We start from the raw sequence: 16018 nt of genomic DNA, 5'->3' as shown, positions 1-16018 counted from the left end.
GTGTCACCCCCCCCCCCACCAGGGGGCCACATCCCGGTCCTGGGTCTGTCTCCTCCAGAGAAGACAGATGATCTTATTAAGTGTCTTTATCTGTCGCTACCCCCCACTCCCCCATCTGCTGCAGTTGGGGCTGAATACTGCTGGGGGTGCAGAAACGCTTTTGATGAATGAAACTCAGTGGCTCGATCACTCCCAACGGACAGGCAGAAAATGCCTACACAACTCCTCTAGCTCCTTTAAAAAGTAAAAGCAATTGGCAAAGGCCGCCTTAAATCCAGTCCTGCGCCCTCGGTCCCCAAGCTAAACAGTCTGAGCCTCAACACAAACAGGCACCGAAGAACGAGGCGGGGGAAGGCGCGGCGCCTTTAAGACGCGGAGGGCAGCACTGCCCCCTGGCGGCCGGCGCGGCCGCGCTTCCTCCGCCCCGGCGGGGTCCAGCGGGCCGGCCGGCCGGGGTCAGCGCGGTGGCGGTGGCGGGGCCGGGCTCGGCGAGAGCGCGGGCTGCGCGCGAGGGCGAAGACAGGGACTAGGAGGAAGTGGCGGCGGCGGCGGCGGCGGGTGAGGACGGCGGTGCGGGGCGGGGGGCGCGGGCGGCCGCGTGCTCCCCGCTGGGGTCCGAGAGCGCGGGGAAGGGCACGCGCCCGGCTCAGGTCGGCCGAACGCACTGCCCGGGGCTCAGTGCGGGGACCGCGAGCGAGAGCGGGTGTGAGGGCGGGGAGGAGGGACTTGGGGGCGGCGCGCAGCCGGAGCGCGGGGGCTGATCCTCCGTGGTCGCCGCTGGAGGGCGTGTGGCTCGGCCCAGAGCTCCGGGAGGGCGGCGGGCCGGGCGGCGCCGGCGGGGGAGGGCCTCCCTCTTCTCCCGGGCCCGGCCCGGCGCTCGCGAACTTGCGCGCCTGGAGCCCCGCGGGCGGCGTGGGCGTGGGCGGCCGCGGCGCGGGCGGCCCCGGCGCGGCTGCAGCCAGTGGAATGCCGCGCTGAGCGCCGCTCCCTCCGCCTGGGCGCCCGCCCCGCCCCGGCCCGCCCCTCCCTCCAGGACTGCGCGCCCGGAGCCCCGTTCCGCGTCCCCGCCGCCGGGAGGAGGTGCCCGCACGCTCACGGCGCGCGCCGTGCCGCCAGACTCGGCCTGTGGGCGATTTCCTCCGGACCCGAGCTCCCCGCCCGAAGAGGAAGATGCAGACCTTTCTGAAAGGGAAGAGAGTTGGCTACTGGCTGAGCGAGAAGAAAATCAAGAAGCTGAATTTCCAGGCCTTCGCCGAGCTGTGCAGGTAAGGAGGGACGTGGTTCCGGCGCCCGGGGACCCCCCGGCTTGAGCCCGATTTTGCCTTAGCGGCTGTTTGGGGGAGGTTGGAGCAAAACGGGAAGGAGCGGTGTTCAGGGACACTGAGTCCGAGTAGCCAGGTGGCTGTGGTGGCCCCCGGCTGTGTTAGAGGGAAGCAGTTGCCAGTATGTGCGGTGTGGCACGGACCAGGGCTCTCAGGTGCACTGGAACCCCAGGTGGGGAGACCCCTGGCTGCTCAGGGCGCAGTGGGAACGCTGCTAAAGGTGACAGAGGGACCTGGGAAATCGAGGGCTCCAAGCTGTCCGCCTGTGGCTGGTGGTTACTTTTGGAGTGTTTGTCTTCCTTGGTCCCCTTCCCTTCGTGGGGAAGAGCACCAATGTTTGTACATTTGCGGACCACCTACTGTGTGGCCCCGCCTGTGCAGCTCTCTTTGCAAGAAGCTATCATGCATGCCACGGGGTTAAGCCTCTTTGAAGCGAGTAGCAATACTTGGCATGTATGTGATTTGCTGTCTCATTAGAGCCTCGCACCAGCCTTGAGAATTGTCTGGGTTGGTGATTCCGGACCACGTGTCTGAGAAGGGGATCCATCCGCAGAGAGGTGGGGTACCTTGTCTGGGGTCACACAGCTAGGGAGTGGCTGGTGCAGAGGAGGTGCTGGGTAACTGCTTGTGGTGTAGCATGGCCTTCCTCCCTCTGCTCCCCGCCCCCCCACCATGCTGGTCCTCAGTGTTTTAATAAGATCACATTCTTAGTCCATTACAGATGCCTCTGGTCTTGGGTCAGGTATGCCTCTCCTTGCTCCACCATAGTGGCTTTACCTCTGAGAAGCTGTTAGTTAAATCCTGTTCTCAATGAAAGCCTGAGAGAATCAGGCTCCCCAAGCCTTTTGCAAACTCTAGATGGAAAACCTTTTGTTACACAGTGTCTCCACTTCGTAGATTTAATTTTCGAAAATGGGCCCCACTTGCGTGTTTGTCCCTTTTGGGTCACCAAACATAATGAAGAATTGAACAATTGGGTTTCCTTATCTCCGTGCAGGGAGCAAGTGGCCAGTCTGAGCTGGCGTGCACCAGCCGGCCTGGCAGCACCTCTGTGGCCCTCATGCCTGTCCCCAGGGCTTGCTGCTCCTTTGGCTTATTTCAGCCCCACAGGCATTCTTCTCCCTACAGCCAGAGGGGTGGGCGCACCTTGTGTAAAACAGCTCCTGGTTCTGCATCCCTTGGTTTGGGGATGGAGTTGGCTGCCTTCTCTCAGGCTGGCTTCCCCGGAAGAAAGCAAGCTTTTCATGGTCAGTAGGGCATGCCAAGTGGCCAGGGAATTCACAAGGAAACCAGGAGGAACTTGCAGCCAGAGCTTTGAAAGTGGGTCTGAGGACATTTAGAACGTTAGAAAAGGGCATGTGAATGTTGTACCACAGATACACACACTTGGGGAGAATGTGCCCTAGACGCTGAAGAAATGTGGAGAAGCCCCTTTGACATGTTCTTGAAATCTGGTGCTGGTGTTAGGTGCCCAAGGTACCCCTGCAGCCATCTAGGACTTGGGAAATCCCCACTGATACCTTGCACCCTTTTTCCTGAGGTCCGTCTGTATTTGTGTCATCCTGTGTCTGCAGCTAAAGCATGAGGCTTGTCATCTGGTTGGTATGTTTTGCTTGATAATTAGGAGGCTCTTGCAAAGCAGTTCTAGCCGAGACTCGTGGCTGAGTCCTCAGGCTGGACTTGCAGGTTGTCTTTCCCTCTCTGTGGACCCTCCTACCTTTAAATAGAGGGGTTCAGGGCAAGTTATGATGTCAGCCATTCCGGGGGAAATCCAGCACAGCGCCGTGTCAATGACTCTGAAGGGGTTGTTGATTCAAAGTCTAGTTGCCTTCTGGCCAAAATATTGGCTTCAAAGAAAAGAATAAAAACATCTGGGTCACTCTACAACCTCAGGAAGCCCATTTTTTGTTTTCATTAGGGGAGCTTTAGATACTTTGTCACTTAAGCTTAAGAAGGAATACACCAAGAATTTTTTTCTTCTCTCCTTTATTGCTTCCAGGGCAGCGCCCCCTGGTGGCGGCATTTTTGTACTGGCTGCAAAATAACTCCCATCCTTGAGAGGGCGGCCAGACCCTTCTGCTCTTGTGTTTGGTGTGAGTGCTGATGCGATTCCAGTGGCTGAGAGGGGATGTAGATGGACATTGTCGTGTTTTTGATTTTCACAATTTGGGGGTGCCACTGCTCCCATTTGGGTGGATGATGAATTGTCTGTGACTTCCATAATGAAAAAGTCCAGAGATGTTTGAAAATGGCTCGAGGCTCTGCTCTGAATGTTTGGGGCAGTGTCAGCGGCAGAGAGGATGACCTGAATGGACCGGGATGAGCTGTTTAGTTGAATGTCAGTCAGGCCTTGTAAAAATCTTAGAGCAGGAAGGGATGTGGGAGATCGAGATGATCTAGCCTCTTCATTTTACAGATGCAGAAACAGGCATTGGGGGGGGGGGCAGCCTCCATACTTGTGTTGCTTGTGTTCAGCTTCTGGAATGAGTCCAACCTGGGCATCTTGAGACCCACCTGGAAAGCAAACCCTTTCTCCCAGGACACTTCCGATAGTTACGTGGACCCCCTTGTCATCCTCACTGGGGTCCAGCTGCTGCCATTTTGCCTGTGAGACACTTAACTTGCGAGGCTGAATCGTGCCCTCCACAAGTGTAACGTCTGTTCTCCAGGGAGCATCGCGTGCTGTGGGCACCAGTGAGCCGTCGGAGCAGGTCCTGCTGGGGTACCTTCGCAGGCTTGAGGGCCAGGCCTTCAAACCCCAAAGCTCCTTGATGGGACGGGCCCTCTGGCTCAACAACAGATAGGCCTTGACTCAGCTTGTGTTTTCCTGGTACTGTCTGTTCCTGTCACTCTCCTCTGTTAGTTGGAAATGTTGGGTGATTTTTTAATTTTTTATTTTTTTAGTTCTGCACAGTGCCCCCTGTGGAAATGCTGGCTGACCCTGGTTCCCTTTGTCCATGTTTTCTGTGTCCATCCTCCACGTCCTCGCCTCCCAACTCTCTTTCCTGCGGCTGAACCTGTGTGGCAGGAGGTGGTGAGAAGGCGCACGACGTCCGAGAGCATTTGGGTGTAACACATGGGTGAACCCTGTCTGCCCTTACTGTCATGTTAGCTGGTTTTTTAATGCTGGCCTACTGGGTTCCTCATCTTACATCATCCTCCCAGCAGCCCAGGGATGGCAGGACGGGGAAACTGAGGCTCAGGGAGTTTGAGGGACTTGCTCTCAGAGTGGGGGGCTTCCCTGAGCCCAGCCTGAAGCCTCTACACCTGAGGATGTGGCTGTCTTGTTTATTAATAAGTCCTTTGCTTAGGTTAGACTGGGGCTCTTGGAGGCTCCAGGAATAGAAGTCAGCCAGCGGGCCCACCTAAGCCTGCAGAAGACGGGCTTATAGGGCAACCTCAGACCATGTTATCATTGCAGACTTTCCCACCAGGGACCCTCTGTACGGTTCCTCCAGAAGGAACTAGGCCTCCAGTCCACTAAGGCTCCTGTTGACCGAATGCCTTCTGGAGTCTGGGCCTGTTCAGGGGTGGGTTGGTGTCCAGCAGGGAGGAGCCAGGGCCCTCAGAGAGCTGAGAATTTGGTGTTAACAGTAACCTGGCCTGTAGGGTGCCACCAGGCCGCCTCTTCCCCTCTGGGCCCCTTAGGGCCTACATACCTTTCTTTAAAAGAAGGAATCTGGAGAGTCCATTTTTTCTGGGATGGTTTAGCATAATTCTGTGCTGGGATTCTTTTGGGAGATTCTAGATGGGGAGGAAGGAGGATCTTTCCCAGGGTGAGGTGATGCTGGTCTGTGGGTGGGTATTTTTCAGTTTGTTTTAATGTCTGGGTCTGGCACCATTTTGGGGGTGTGGGGGTGGGAGGAAACACTGAGTTAGGTTTCCTTTGCAGCTGTGCACGGAGGCTATCCATAGCCAGCCTTGCAAATAAACACTTTCCACCAGCCTCCGAGGGAGTAAACTGGACTTCCCTCTGGAGAAGACGTCCATCTGGGCACTACTGTGCGTTGATGAGCATGCCTGGGTCCCAGGCCTGGCTCCACAGCAGGCTATCCGTGTGACCCTGGGCGCATGCCTCCTTGTCCTCATCTGTAAAGCAAGGATAATGACAGTATTAGCTCAGGGTTTATGCACATTAAAGACGTCAATGCACAGAACACATGCCTGGAACTCTCTAAATGGTGGTTACTGCTGTTACATTTTGGTTGCTGTCCTTGGGGAGTGGTTGAGTGGGCTTCTGCTCACGGATGCCTGGGTGTGGGATGTGTGCAGCTGGTAGGCACGGCTAAGGAGGGGTCTCCCCTGCCGGGCACCCTCCCAGCATCTCCCTTAACACCCGGCCTATGGGGGATCTTACAGCCCCCAGGGAGGCAGGGCTGCTATCTTCACCTGCTTTACGGATGGGGAGCCCGAGAAGATATGTTAATGCAAGGTGATACTTTCTTTTCTTTCTTTCTTTTTTTTTTTTTTGAGTTTGGAGATTCAAGAAGAGTTTATGCTGGGTTTCTGGAAAATGCCAAGAGTCTCCATGAGCAATCATGATACTATTATTAGCTAACATTTATTGTTTTCTCTGTCTTTTAGAATATTAAATACATGCATATGTTAAAGTAAAACCCAGAGGACTCAAAGTACACAATGAAAAGGACTCAAAGTACACAATGAAAAATCAGTCCATTTCCTCCTTATTCTTAAGTTCCGGTTACTCAGGGACACGTGCTGTTGGCAGTCTCTCTCTCGAGATGTTTTGTGCAAAACACAGGGCACACACGTGTGCTGGTGTCTTCCATAGATACCGTTCTGCCCTCGGCTCCTTTCACAAATACCGTATCGTAGGGAAATTGCTCATCCCTGCTTCATTTGGAGACAGTTCTGTATTAGTTGTTAGGTTTCTTTAACAGCTGTGGGGCCCAGGTCTTAAAAGCGATGGACCGGGTTTCTTGCCCTGTGATTGGCTTCTGCTGGGGTAGACGGTGGGGCAGTGAGTGCTCTGTCCCATCGCCTGAGAGCTCGTTGCTAGGTGAGTTCGTCCTAGGTCAAAAGGCACAGGCATTTTACTTTTTCACGGCAGATCTGAAATGACTCACAAGGACAGGGCACTGCTTACCGATGACAGCGAATGGGAGGGCCACCCACACCCACCCCAGTGCCGCGCATAGACGGACATTTTTGATCTTGGCCAACACAGGGGGTGAGAATCCGTACGTTGGGCTTGCATTTCTCTTATGTCAGTGAGATTGAGTTCATGTTGTTGGGAGCTGACTGGGCGTTGGGCAGGGATGGGGCAGAGCTGGGCCCACCTGCATGTCGGGCTGAGGCCTTCCTTCATTCCTAACCCCTGGGCTGTCCTGCCTCCGCTGGTGATTTCGGCCACGTGGTTTCGCAGGCTTGGGACATTCAGTCAGTGCTTAGCGAAGTGCCACGTGAGTGCGGCTCTTGAGCAGTTGATCATAAATAGGGTTTCTGTTCCTATTCGTGCTTGGACTTCAACTGGTAAGCTAGCTTTTTGAGGGAATGTTCTGGTACCTCCTTTTTAAAAAGTAAGATTCATTTGGAAAGGAAACTGTCATCCAGGAGCTGTGCACCTACTCCTTCCCTGGCAGTCACGGCCTTAGACACCTTCTGTCTTTGTGCATGAATCCGGCCGCCCCAGCCTTTCCCCCTCCGCCTGCCCTCGGCCTGGGTGTGTGGCCTTGCTTTGGGGAGAGTGTCGGCTCCCAAGGGACACCAGGGCAGGGTGGGGTGGCTTGTGGATACCTAGTAAGGATGTGAAGGGAATTCAGCACCCAGATGAGTTTAAAATGCTGCAAGGTGGAACTAGAGCCAGGAAGCCTGCAGACAGGGAGAGTCTTGGCAGGGGTGGCTGCAGCCACTTCAGCACCATGTGGTCAGAGAATGCCTCTCTGAAGAGGTGACATTTAATGAGAGGTGAGTGCCCCTTCCTCTAGAAGCTAAAGAGCTACAAGGTGAGTGGGGTCTGCTGCCTGGAGGCCACACGCCCTGACCTGCCTCTGCCTCTGCCGTGGCCCTGGGTTCCCCGAGGTTGGAGGGCAGTCGTCTAGGGAAGAGCAGGCTGGTTTCCACCTCAGATAGGTGGTGGTCTGGTTGTCAGAGGAGACAGCAGGGTATCCTTTGGTAGCCTTGCTCTCTGACAGTGTGAAAAAGAACCAGGTGGGTGGCCCTGGGACCTTCTACCTGAGGCTGCAACTGTGCTCTGGGGCCCTGACAAGGGAACAGGTGCTCCCCTCTGGCCTGGTTCAGCCTACCCTTTGTGTTCAGGAATGAGCAGTTCTGGGCCTTGGGGGACTGGGGTAGGGGATGGGTGGGGGACCCTATGGTCCTGGTAGGCCCTAGGCCAGCTGACCATTCACAAAGCTCAAGTTAGGCCTCAGGTTCCCAGAGTCGGGGGGGGGCATTGGAGGATGCTTTGGTCATTTACCTTCCTCCAGGTCATTGTTGGCTGAACTTGTTCAACCAAAGAAGCACCTGGGGCACCAGTGAAAAGTACATCCTTGATCGCTCTCCCTCCCCCATAAAATTCTCCAGAAAAGGGGCCTGAACCCTCTTCTTAACAAGTGCCCTGATGATTTTTCTGAGAAACTGGCACTGTCATTTCCCAAAGAGTGTTACTAAGCCTCTCCTCAAAACCATCAGGCACATTTGGCACTGAGGTAAAACAGGCTAGAGCAGTCTCTTTGCTGGGGGGCTTCTCTGGTGTCTGAGATGTAAAGGTTCCCAGGCTGGTTGGTCCCGGAGCCCCTGTGTGGGACTCACATTCCCGGGGTCATGCCTGGGAAACTCCAGTGTGGTTCCCGCCGTCACTGCCTCAGTTGGGCCTCATCACGGTGGGGGTGGGCAGGGGCACCAGGTTGCCCGCCTGCTGGTTGCTACCTTTTGGGCAGCCTTTAAAAATGTCTTGCCTCTGGCTGCTGGTTTGCATTGGAGTTACTTAGCGGTGGATCCTGAGCCTGGGCAGGAGCATGCTGATTACCAGGCCTGGACCGGGGGCAGCGGTGGCAGCAACAGCACACAGTGCCTGCCTGCCATTTACTCTGCAGACCCACCGGCTCCTCATCAGCCGTCTGCCTGCTCAGGTCTTGGAGCCTGAGCCGTGAAACCAGGACTGGGGGCTTGTCCAGATGACCCTCCGTTCTTCAGAAGGCCTGTGTTGCAGTTTACCTCAGCTCTCTCCAGATGGCTTGAGCCAGATTTCAGAGCATAGGGAGAACCTCCCATGGCCTGGACACTATTGCAGATTGGAAATCAACCCTCCGAGATGGGTGGCTTGTCTCCACTTGCTGGATGAGAACACCAGGGTTCAGGGAGAGGGGGGGTGACTTGCCTGTTCACACAGCTGTGAGTGGCAGAGCTGGGATTCACCCCTGGGGCTCACTGACTGCTGAACCCATGATGTTTCCACCCTGCTAGGTGGTCTTCATCTCCATCTTGAGTGTAGCTTCCAGGGGCCATTGGCCTGATACCCAGTTATAGAAGAAAATCAAGGTGTTCTTTTCTGTTTTTGTTTTTTAGTTAATGGAGGCACTGGGGATTGAACCCAGGACCTTGTGCAGGTTAAGCATATGCTTTACCACTGAGCTATACCTGCCCCTCCAAGGCATTCTTTTCAGAGCATCCTCTGTGTGCAGTTGGTGGGCCCAGAGAGGTGGTGGGTGGTGAGATGGCAGTAAACTCGGAGCACAAGGCTTGCCTGATTGGCTGTAGACGACTGGGCAAGCCATTCCGCATCTCTGAGCCTCTGCTCCTCCACCTGTAAAGTGGGCACAGTACACCTGCCTCTAGGCCTGCTCAGCATGTGACAGGACTCTGCCTCCCCGCAGGCCACCTCCCAGTGCCCTCTTAACTGACCAGGCCAGGGTCTGAGGCCTTTGACATGTCTCTGGTGGGAGTCTCCAGCCCCCTCCCCTATCCTTTTCTGGTGTGGAGGGTCTCCAGCATCAGTGACCTGGACGTGCCCCCAGCCTCTCAGCTCACTGCTTCCTGGGAGGTTCTGAGGGTGGTAAGTGGGTGCAGAGTAGATGCCCCTGTGTGAGTTTTGCTTTCATTTCTGCCTCACACCTATATCCATTCAACAGGGCTGGGGTGTGGAAACCTTGGGGCCCCTCCGTGGGGTGCTCGTTTTAGTGCGGGTTCCTAGGCCTCCCCTTCCCGGTGGAATGAGTCTGGGGTGGGCCCAGCCATTTTCTTTTTTACAGAGCACCCCATTCATTCCTTCGTGCAATCACATGGTCTGTATTTACTGAGTGCCTGCTGAATGCCAGGCACTCTTGGTTCTGGGGATCCATGCAGTGGTGAGCACCCCAGGGGCAACCTGAGGCTGCTGAAGGTTCCACCTTACAGTGCACTGGGCTGGGTCCCCTGGAGGGGAGGGCGGTAGCAGGGGGTGCAGGTTGTGTGGGGTTCTCTTCTCTTCTTCCAGGGAGGTTGGGGGAACCCTTGGAGAGGAAAGAAGGGGAACATGTTGGCATGTGTAGGGGCATTTGTGAGTGTCCAGGCACCATCAGGCTGGCTCGATTGGCTGTAGATGACTGGGCAAGCCGCTCTGCCTCCCTGAGCCTCTGTAAAGTGGTGCCGTGCACCCACCTCTAGGTCCTCCCAGGATCCTGGGCTTGTGCACGTCTTTCTGGGGAATGTTCAGTGCTGTGGGACTGTTAGCTTCTCTCTGGATGGAGTTTCCGCCTTGCACCCTAGCCCGTGTTACGAAAGCCCAGAAAGAAGATGCAGAGTGAGCCCCAAGTTGTAGAGCCAGGAGGTGGGGCCGCTTGATTTGAACCTGGTCTTGCAGACACTTATTTTCTTTAAGATTTTATTCTAAAAGTCCTAGCATTCATTATGGGAGCCTTGAAGAGAAAAGAAATCCTGACCATTCCGTCAGAGATCTTTTCCGGCCTCCTCGTGGGCACGTTTGGGCAGGGGCTCCAGGGTCCTGTCGGGAAGGAGTTCTGTTTCCTGTGGGATCAGCCTGCAAGCTGATCTTCCCTCCCCCCAACCCCTGGCCCCTTGACCTGGGCGCAGCCACGCTAGAGGTTTGGGTGCTCAGACCCTCACTGCCTGAGCCTCTGGGCCTCACCGAGCCCTCTGTCTGTAAATCGGGCAGTGCCACTAGTAAGGAATGCGCTTTGCTCCTTGGGGAGCTGATGTGGCTGCTCTGGCATGGAGTGGGCAGCGAGGTCCTTTTCATGAGGCTACAGACTTGGTGGCATAATTTCCAGTGTTACAGGAACAGCCAAGCCCCGGGAAGAACAGTAGCTCCTGTTTGTGGGGCTCCCGCTACGGGCCTGACCCTGTGCTTTAAGGCTCCCAGTGCACATGCAGAAACAGGCTCAGGGAGGATAAGTGACCTTCCTGGGGCTTCACAGCTGGGCTCTCCTGGGGGTGAGATTTGAACAGCACTTTCTGTGAATCCAAAGCCCAGACCCTTGACCATCAGTTTTTTTCCTTTGTCAGAATGAAGGCCGAGGACCAGAGGATGGCTTTCCTCTCATGTGAGCCTTCAACAACCCATCTGCAGTGCCCCTTAGTGTTTAATTTTCCTCCTTTTCCTTTTCAATTCCGGTTGGATGCATTGCTTGCCTGGAGTCAGGAAATTCAGGTGCTGGCTCAGTTGATGCCCACTCAGGCTGGGTACCACCGAGTCATCTTTCAGAGCATTGCCGTCCGTCTTATGGGTGCCGAGTTTGGATGCTGAATTTGGGCCGCCCAGTTTGTGAAGTGCTCTGCCCAGCAGCGACACTCAGATTCCCAGGGTCCTGCCATTCCCGCCTCACACACTCCTTCCCTGAAATGCTGTGAGCCTATTATGGATGAGGCCCCATGGCCTACTCTTCTATTTAAATTGCCACGTGTGTCCCTTTCTGGGGGTCACCTTGGTGCTTTTTCTGTGGAGGCTAGAGGGTTTAAGAAGCACCTTGGAAGGCCCCCAGGAGCCTGGGAGGCTCTTAGGAGTATTCTCATTGGAGCTGACTGTCAGCTTCAGAAGAGGGGATGCTTGTGAAAGAGCTTGAAGATCTGGAGCAGGAACTTGGAGGCAGGGGTGCTGAGTTCTGGCTGTGTGACTTTGGGCCAAGCCACTTAACCTCTCTGAGCTTTTAGTTTCTATCCCTGAAATGGAAATTTTAATACCAGCCTGCAGCAGGACAGTTTCGCAGCTTGAGTCCGTAGCACAGAACCTGGCCCTTGGTAGGCAAATGATAACTTTATTGATGTTTGGGGTCAGCCATTAAAGGTTGATGGAGCTGTTTACCAAGAGCTCATGTTTGAGCATCTGTCATATCTGGGAAGAACATGGGCGAGCCGAGGAATGGAGTTGCAGAAGCCTCTTAGGTTGGGCCTGTGTTGGATTCCATGTGATGTCTTGGGGACAGTGTGTGTCTTGGCCAGCGGTGGAATGTGAACGCTGACTCAGCCTCTTACTGGATGGGTGACCCTGGCTGTGTTTTGGCCCCTCTCTGGGCCTTAATTTCCTCCTTGATAAGAGTCAGCCTCGTGCCTGTGCACAGGAGGGGCTCTGCACACAGACTTCCTCCTTTCTTGTTTGGACCAAAGACCACCTCTGATGGAAGCAGAGGAGGGCTACCCTTCGCTCCCCTAGCTTGTAGTCATGCTATCTGTGTTGGCAGGTGGTGGAGAGTAAACCTCCCTCCTGGTGAGCTGCAGAGCTCCACTGTAGAGGAGTAATTTTCCAAAACCTTTGAGCCAGAAGGGGTCTTTGCAGGTGGGGATTTGCAGCTCAGAGTGCCTGGCCCTGCAGGTTCATGCACACAGTGAGTCAGCCCGATGTGCTGGGCCTCAGCCCCGGAGCCCACAAGTGCTCCTCCTTTGACCTCCAGGGAACCGCAGGTCAAGGGCAAAGCCAGGGTCTGTTCTGTTCTGGGCCATTGTTGGCTAACCCAGCCTCATCCAGGTGAGTTATTTTTGTCCATGGGTGCAGGTGTTTGGTGTCCTCCTGCGCCTATCCTGGTGGTCTTTCCTTTCTTTCCTCCAATCTTGTTGGAAATGCCAAAGGAACAAGCTCTTTGGATTTGGGATGCTCCCCTGGGAAGGGTGGGGGAGTGGGTGGGTGCCCCCTTCCCCATGGTAGCCATCTGGGACATGGAAGGTTGGAGGTGGGGTGGGGGACAGGGACTCTCTTGGGAGTGAGACCTATGGGCAGTGTGCCTGCAAATCTGTCTTCATTGCTGGAGGATACCACGGGACAGCCATGTCCTCCAGGCCTCTCTCTCTCCATCAACCAACAGACGAGGAGAGTTGTTGGGATGAAGTTAATGATCTGAGGAGAAATTTGATTGTATAACTGATTCCTACAAGTTGCAGTAGTGTCTTGGTTTCAATAGAAACCTCGGTGACAACTGGGTTCAGTCATAAAGGGGCTCTTGTAAGTTAATTTCATGGGGAGGGCTGGCTTCAGGTATAGATGGATTCAGGGGTTCTTATGGTATCCTTGGAACCTGGTCTCATGTGGCTTCATTCTCAGGCCCATGTGATACGAGTGAGTCTCACAGCTGACCTTTATTCTGAGCACTGAGTTCCTTGTGTGTTGTCTCATTTGATCTGCATTACAACCCTTGAGGGTCTGGGCTTTTAGTACCCCTGCTTCCTAACAGAAGGAATGGAGGCACAGAGAGGTTAAATAACTAGCCCAGGGTCACACAGCTAATGGGTGGCGGAGCTGGGGTTTTGACCTGGGCAGGTGGCTTCAGGGCCTCTGTCCACGTCGAACATAGGTCAGCCTGAACCACAGGCCTGTCCCTGAACCAGTTGCTGGGGCCAGGGCCGGGGAGTGCCCCATTCCCTATCACATGGTCTGGGTATGGGCAGGGTGGACCCCACGAAGGAAGTTGGGGACTTCCCTGAAGACAGTGGGGGTGGCTGTTGGGCAACCAGTGGGACGAGGGGGTACTCTCTGGTTCTGGGCTCCAGGGCTGGCTGGGGTGAGATTAGGGCTGCTTTCTGCCAGCCTGAGAGTTTGCACAGGGCCTCCGGGGCCAGGGTGCTGTTCCCAAGTGGGGAGCGGAGAGTATCCCTCCAAGTGAGCCTGAGGCTGGACCCCTGGCTTCCTCTTTTTCCCCAAATAAACCAGAGCCTGTTTTATTCCCATGCCTGTTGGACACAGGCAGATTCTGAGGGCCCTGGGCCCAGCGGTCACGCAGAGGGGCATCCTGGAGGAAGGGTTTATGTACCCCTGCCTTGAGGGATGGGGTTTGGGGCCTTGGGCAAAGGCTGCCTGGAGTCCAGAGTGAAGGCTGCTGTCTTCCCTGCCCTGCAGTGTGGAAACCTGGGGTTTTGACACAGAGTGTTTGGAGTGAAACAGTCTTGTGTTATGTAAATGTGCTATCACCCTATTGGTGTTTGGCCCTGTCTCATGTGCTGGGGCTGGAGGGTGGGGGTTAGGTGTCTTTCCTCTGAGAGCCTGCAGGATTTTGCCGCAGGGAATTATTGAGCTGGGGGGCTCAGTCCTGCAGAGGGGAGCGTTAGTTCAGGACGCTGGGCTCTCCTGTGCTGGCTCTCCCACACCTGAGCAGCCCTGGTGGGAGTAGTTCCACGTGGAAGGGGAAGAGATGACTGGCGAATGGCTGGTGGCCACATACTCAGGCCCTGCACACCTCAGGGCCCCAGTCCTGAGGGCCCCTGGCGAAGGGACTAGGCTGGAGGCTGGGAAAAGGCTCATGGTGGTTGGGCCTGATTAGGGGTGTAGGTCCCTCATGGTTCCCCTCTGGAACCAGTAGGGAAGCAAGGACCCCTGAGAAGCCAGTGGCCGCCCTGCTCAGAGCCTCTTGCCCTGCCTGCTGGGTGCCTCTACTTGGGTGTTCCAGAATTCTCATAGGCCGGTGGTTCTTACTCATGGCATGGCCTTTGGTGGCAGCTAGCTGGAGGTAGTGCTGGTGGGACAGTCACAGAAGGGAGCGCTGCCCAGCCTCTCCCCTTTGCTGTGGCCATCATGGACTGCTGGCCTAGCCTGACTTGTCAGCCCCAGCGTAGCTTCTTGGGGCCTCTTGGGGCTGTTTGATGAGGTGGCGGGAGGGGATCAGGGAGCTCAGATCTCATTCTGCTGTTGAGTTTCGTGGCCTTTATCAGAGTCCCGGTTTGAGGGCCCCCAACTCAGAGGCCCTGGGAGCGAATTTGTGACCCGCAGCTTCCGGTTTAGCTAGTGGGGCTGCCGGACCTGAGCTGTCAGCTTATCAGGTCTGTTACTTGATGCTGTGAGGTCATTTCATTTTATCAGCTGATGAAAACAGCACTTGAAAACAGGAACTGAGCTCTAGAAGGTCGGTGACTTGTCTGCATGAAGTTCCATAGTCTCTCTTGGGCAGGTTCACATCTGACTTGTGAACGCCACTGGAAAACCTTTGTCAAAAAGGAATAATGTACGTGATCAGAAATCCAACCATACCAAAGAGCGTTCCGTGAAAAGTGAGTCTCCCTTACACGTCCCCCAGACCCCGGAGGCAGCCACGTTGGCCTGTTCCTGCCTGTTCTCTCAGACACGCGTTGTGTCTGTACAAGCCCGCGTGGACATGCACACACACGTGTGCAGCCCCCCTTGTTTGCTTCTGCACCAGTGATGGCCCGTTATCCATGCTCCCCTACACTTTTTTTTTTCATTTAATAAAGCTTATGGGTGATTCTTTAGCTGTACTACGAACTGTCATTGTCTAGGAAGTAATTCATGAATGTGGCTTTACTCGTCTGTTCCAGTACAACCTCAGGCTCAAAAAAGACCTCTCGTCAGTCTCTTAGGGCTTCTAGGCTTTCCCTGGGGCTCATGGCTTACCCTTTCCCTTAGTCTGCCTGGGCTCTCATTACAAATAAATACCCCAGACTGGGTGGCTTGAACAACAGGCATTTATTTCTCACGGTTCTCGAGGCTGAAAGTCCAAGATCAAGGTGCCAGCAATTCATTTCCTGGTGACGGGCCACTTACTGGTCCATAGATGGCCACCTTCTCCCTGTGTCCTCACATAGTGGGGAGAGAGCGCTGGTCTTTTTATCTTATAAGGGCACTAATCCCACTGAGGTGGGGGTGTCTCTGCCCTTATGATCTCGTCTAACCCTAATTACCTCCCAAAAACCTCACCTCCAAATACCACTAAACTGGGGTTTAGGACTTCAACATGAATTCTGGGGGGACAAAAACCTCCTGTCAGTAATATCCCTCCTGGCAGGGGTGGTACAGCAGGAGCTCCCATCCCCCTAAGGCTGGGAGGGGCTTCAGGGTGCACAGGTCTCTACCTCCTGTCCTGAGTGCATGTGGCCCTTAGTGTAGGTGCTGCCTGGGGAGGAGGCCCGCAGGTGTGCTGGCCCAAGCCCACCAGCTGGCTTCTGCACCCAGCCCCAGCGCCCAGGCCATGACTGACCTGGGGCAGGTGAGGGGCCTCCCTTTCCTCATCTGTAAAATGGGGGTGTTAACACCCATATGGGCAGTTAGGGGGCTCAGAGGAGATGATGGCTGAATTGGTGGAGGTGGTCTCTTGGTGTATAACAGGGGACCTCATTATAACTTTTCCTCATCCCCAAATGTTTTTTCTGCATGTAGATAAATATTTAGAGAGCTGAATATGATCTCTGATCTCAAAACTGGTCAAAAGAAGGGGTATCTGGTGTGGCCTCTTAAACTGGAAAGGACCCATCTTGGTTCATATCCCCCATCCCAGCACTCGTGCCTGCCTTCTGGCCGGCTA

General features: G+C 55.1%; 1 protein-coding gene across 2 annotated transcripts in view; it reads left to right on the top strand.

Annotated features, from left to right (window-relative positions):
• The first annotated feature begins 423 nt into the window (after window positions 1–423).
• The window catches only part of ITPK1 (inositol-tetrakisphosphate 1-kinase), a 146841-nt gene continuing 131246 nt past the window's right edge, over window positions 424–16018 (top strand). Inside the window, exons 1-2 of one of the 2 annotated variants that reach the window (XM_064486214.1) lie at window positions 424–558; window positions 1034–1265. Coding sequence is in view for 1 of the 2 variants with exons in the window: in XM_064486213.1 (XP_064342283.1) it covers window positions 1171–1265 (95 nt within the window). In the remaining variant the exon portion in view is untranslated. The remainder of the gene's footprint in view (window positions 559–1033; window positions 1266–16018) is intronic. The other variant, XM_064486213.1, reaches the window with a different exon arrangement.

This window comes from Camelus dromedarius, chromosome 5 (genome assembly GCF_036321535.1).
Source record: "Camelus dromedarius isolate mCamDro1 chromosome 5, mCamDro1.pat, whole genome shotgun sequence".
In the NCBI taxonomy this organism is placed as follows: domain Eukaryota; kingdom Metazoa; phylum Chordata; class Mammalia; order Artiodactyla; family Camelidae; genus Camelus; species Camelus dromedarius.
Note: the sequence above shows the minus strand (reverse complement) of the source record. Positions and strands in the feature narration are given on the sequence as shown.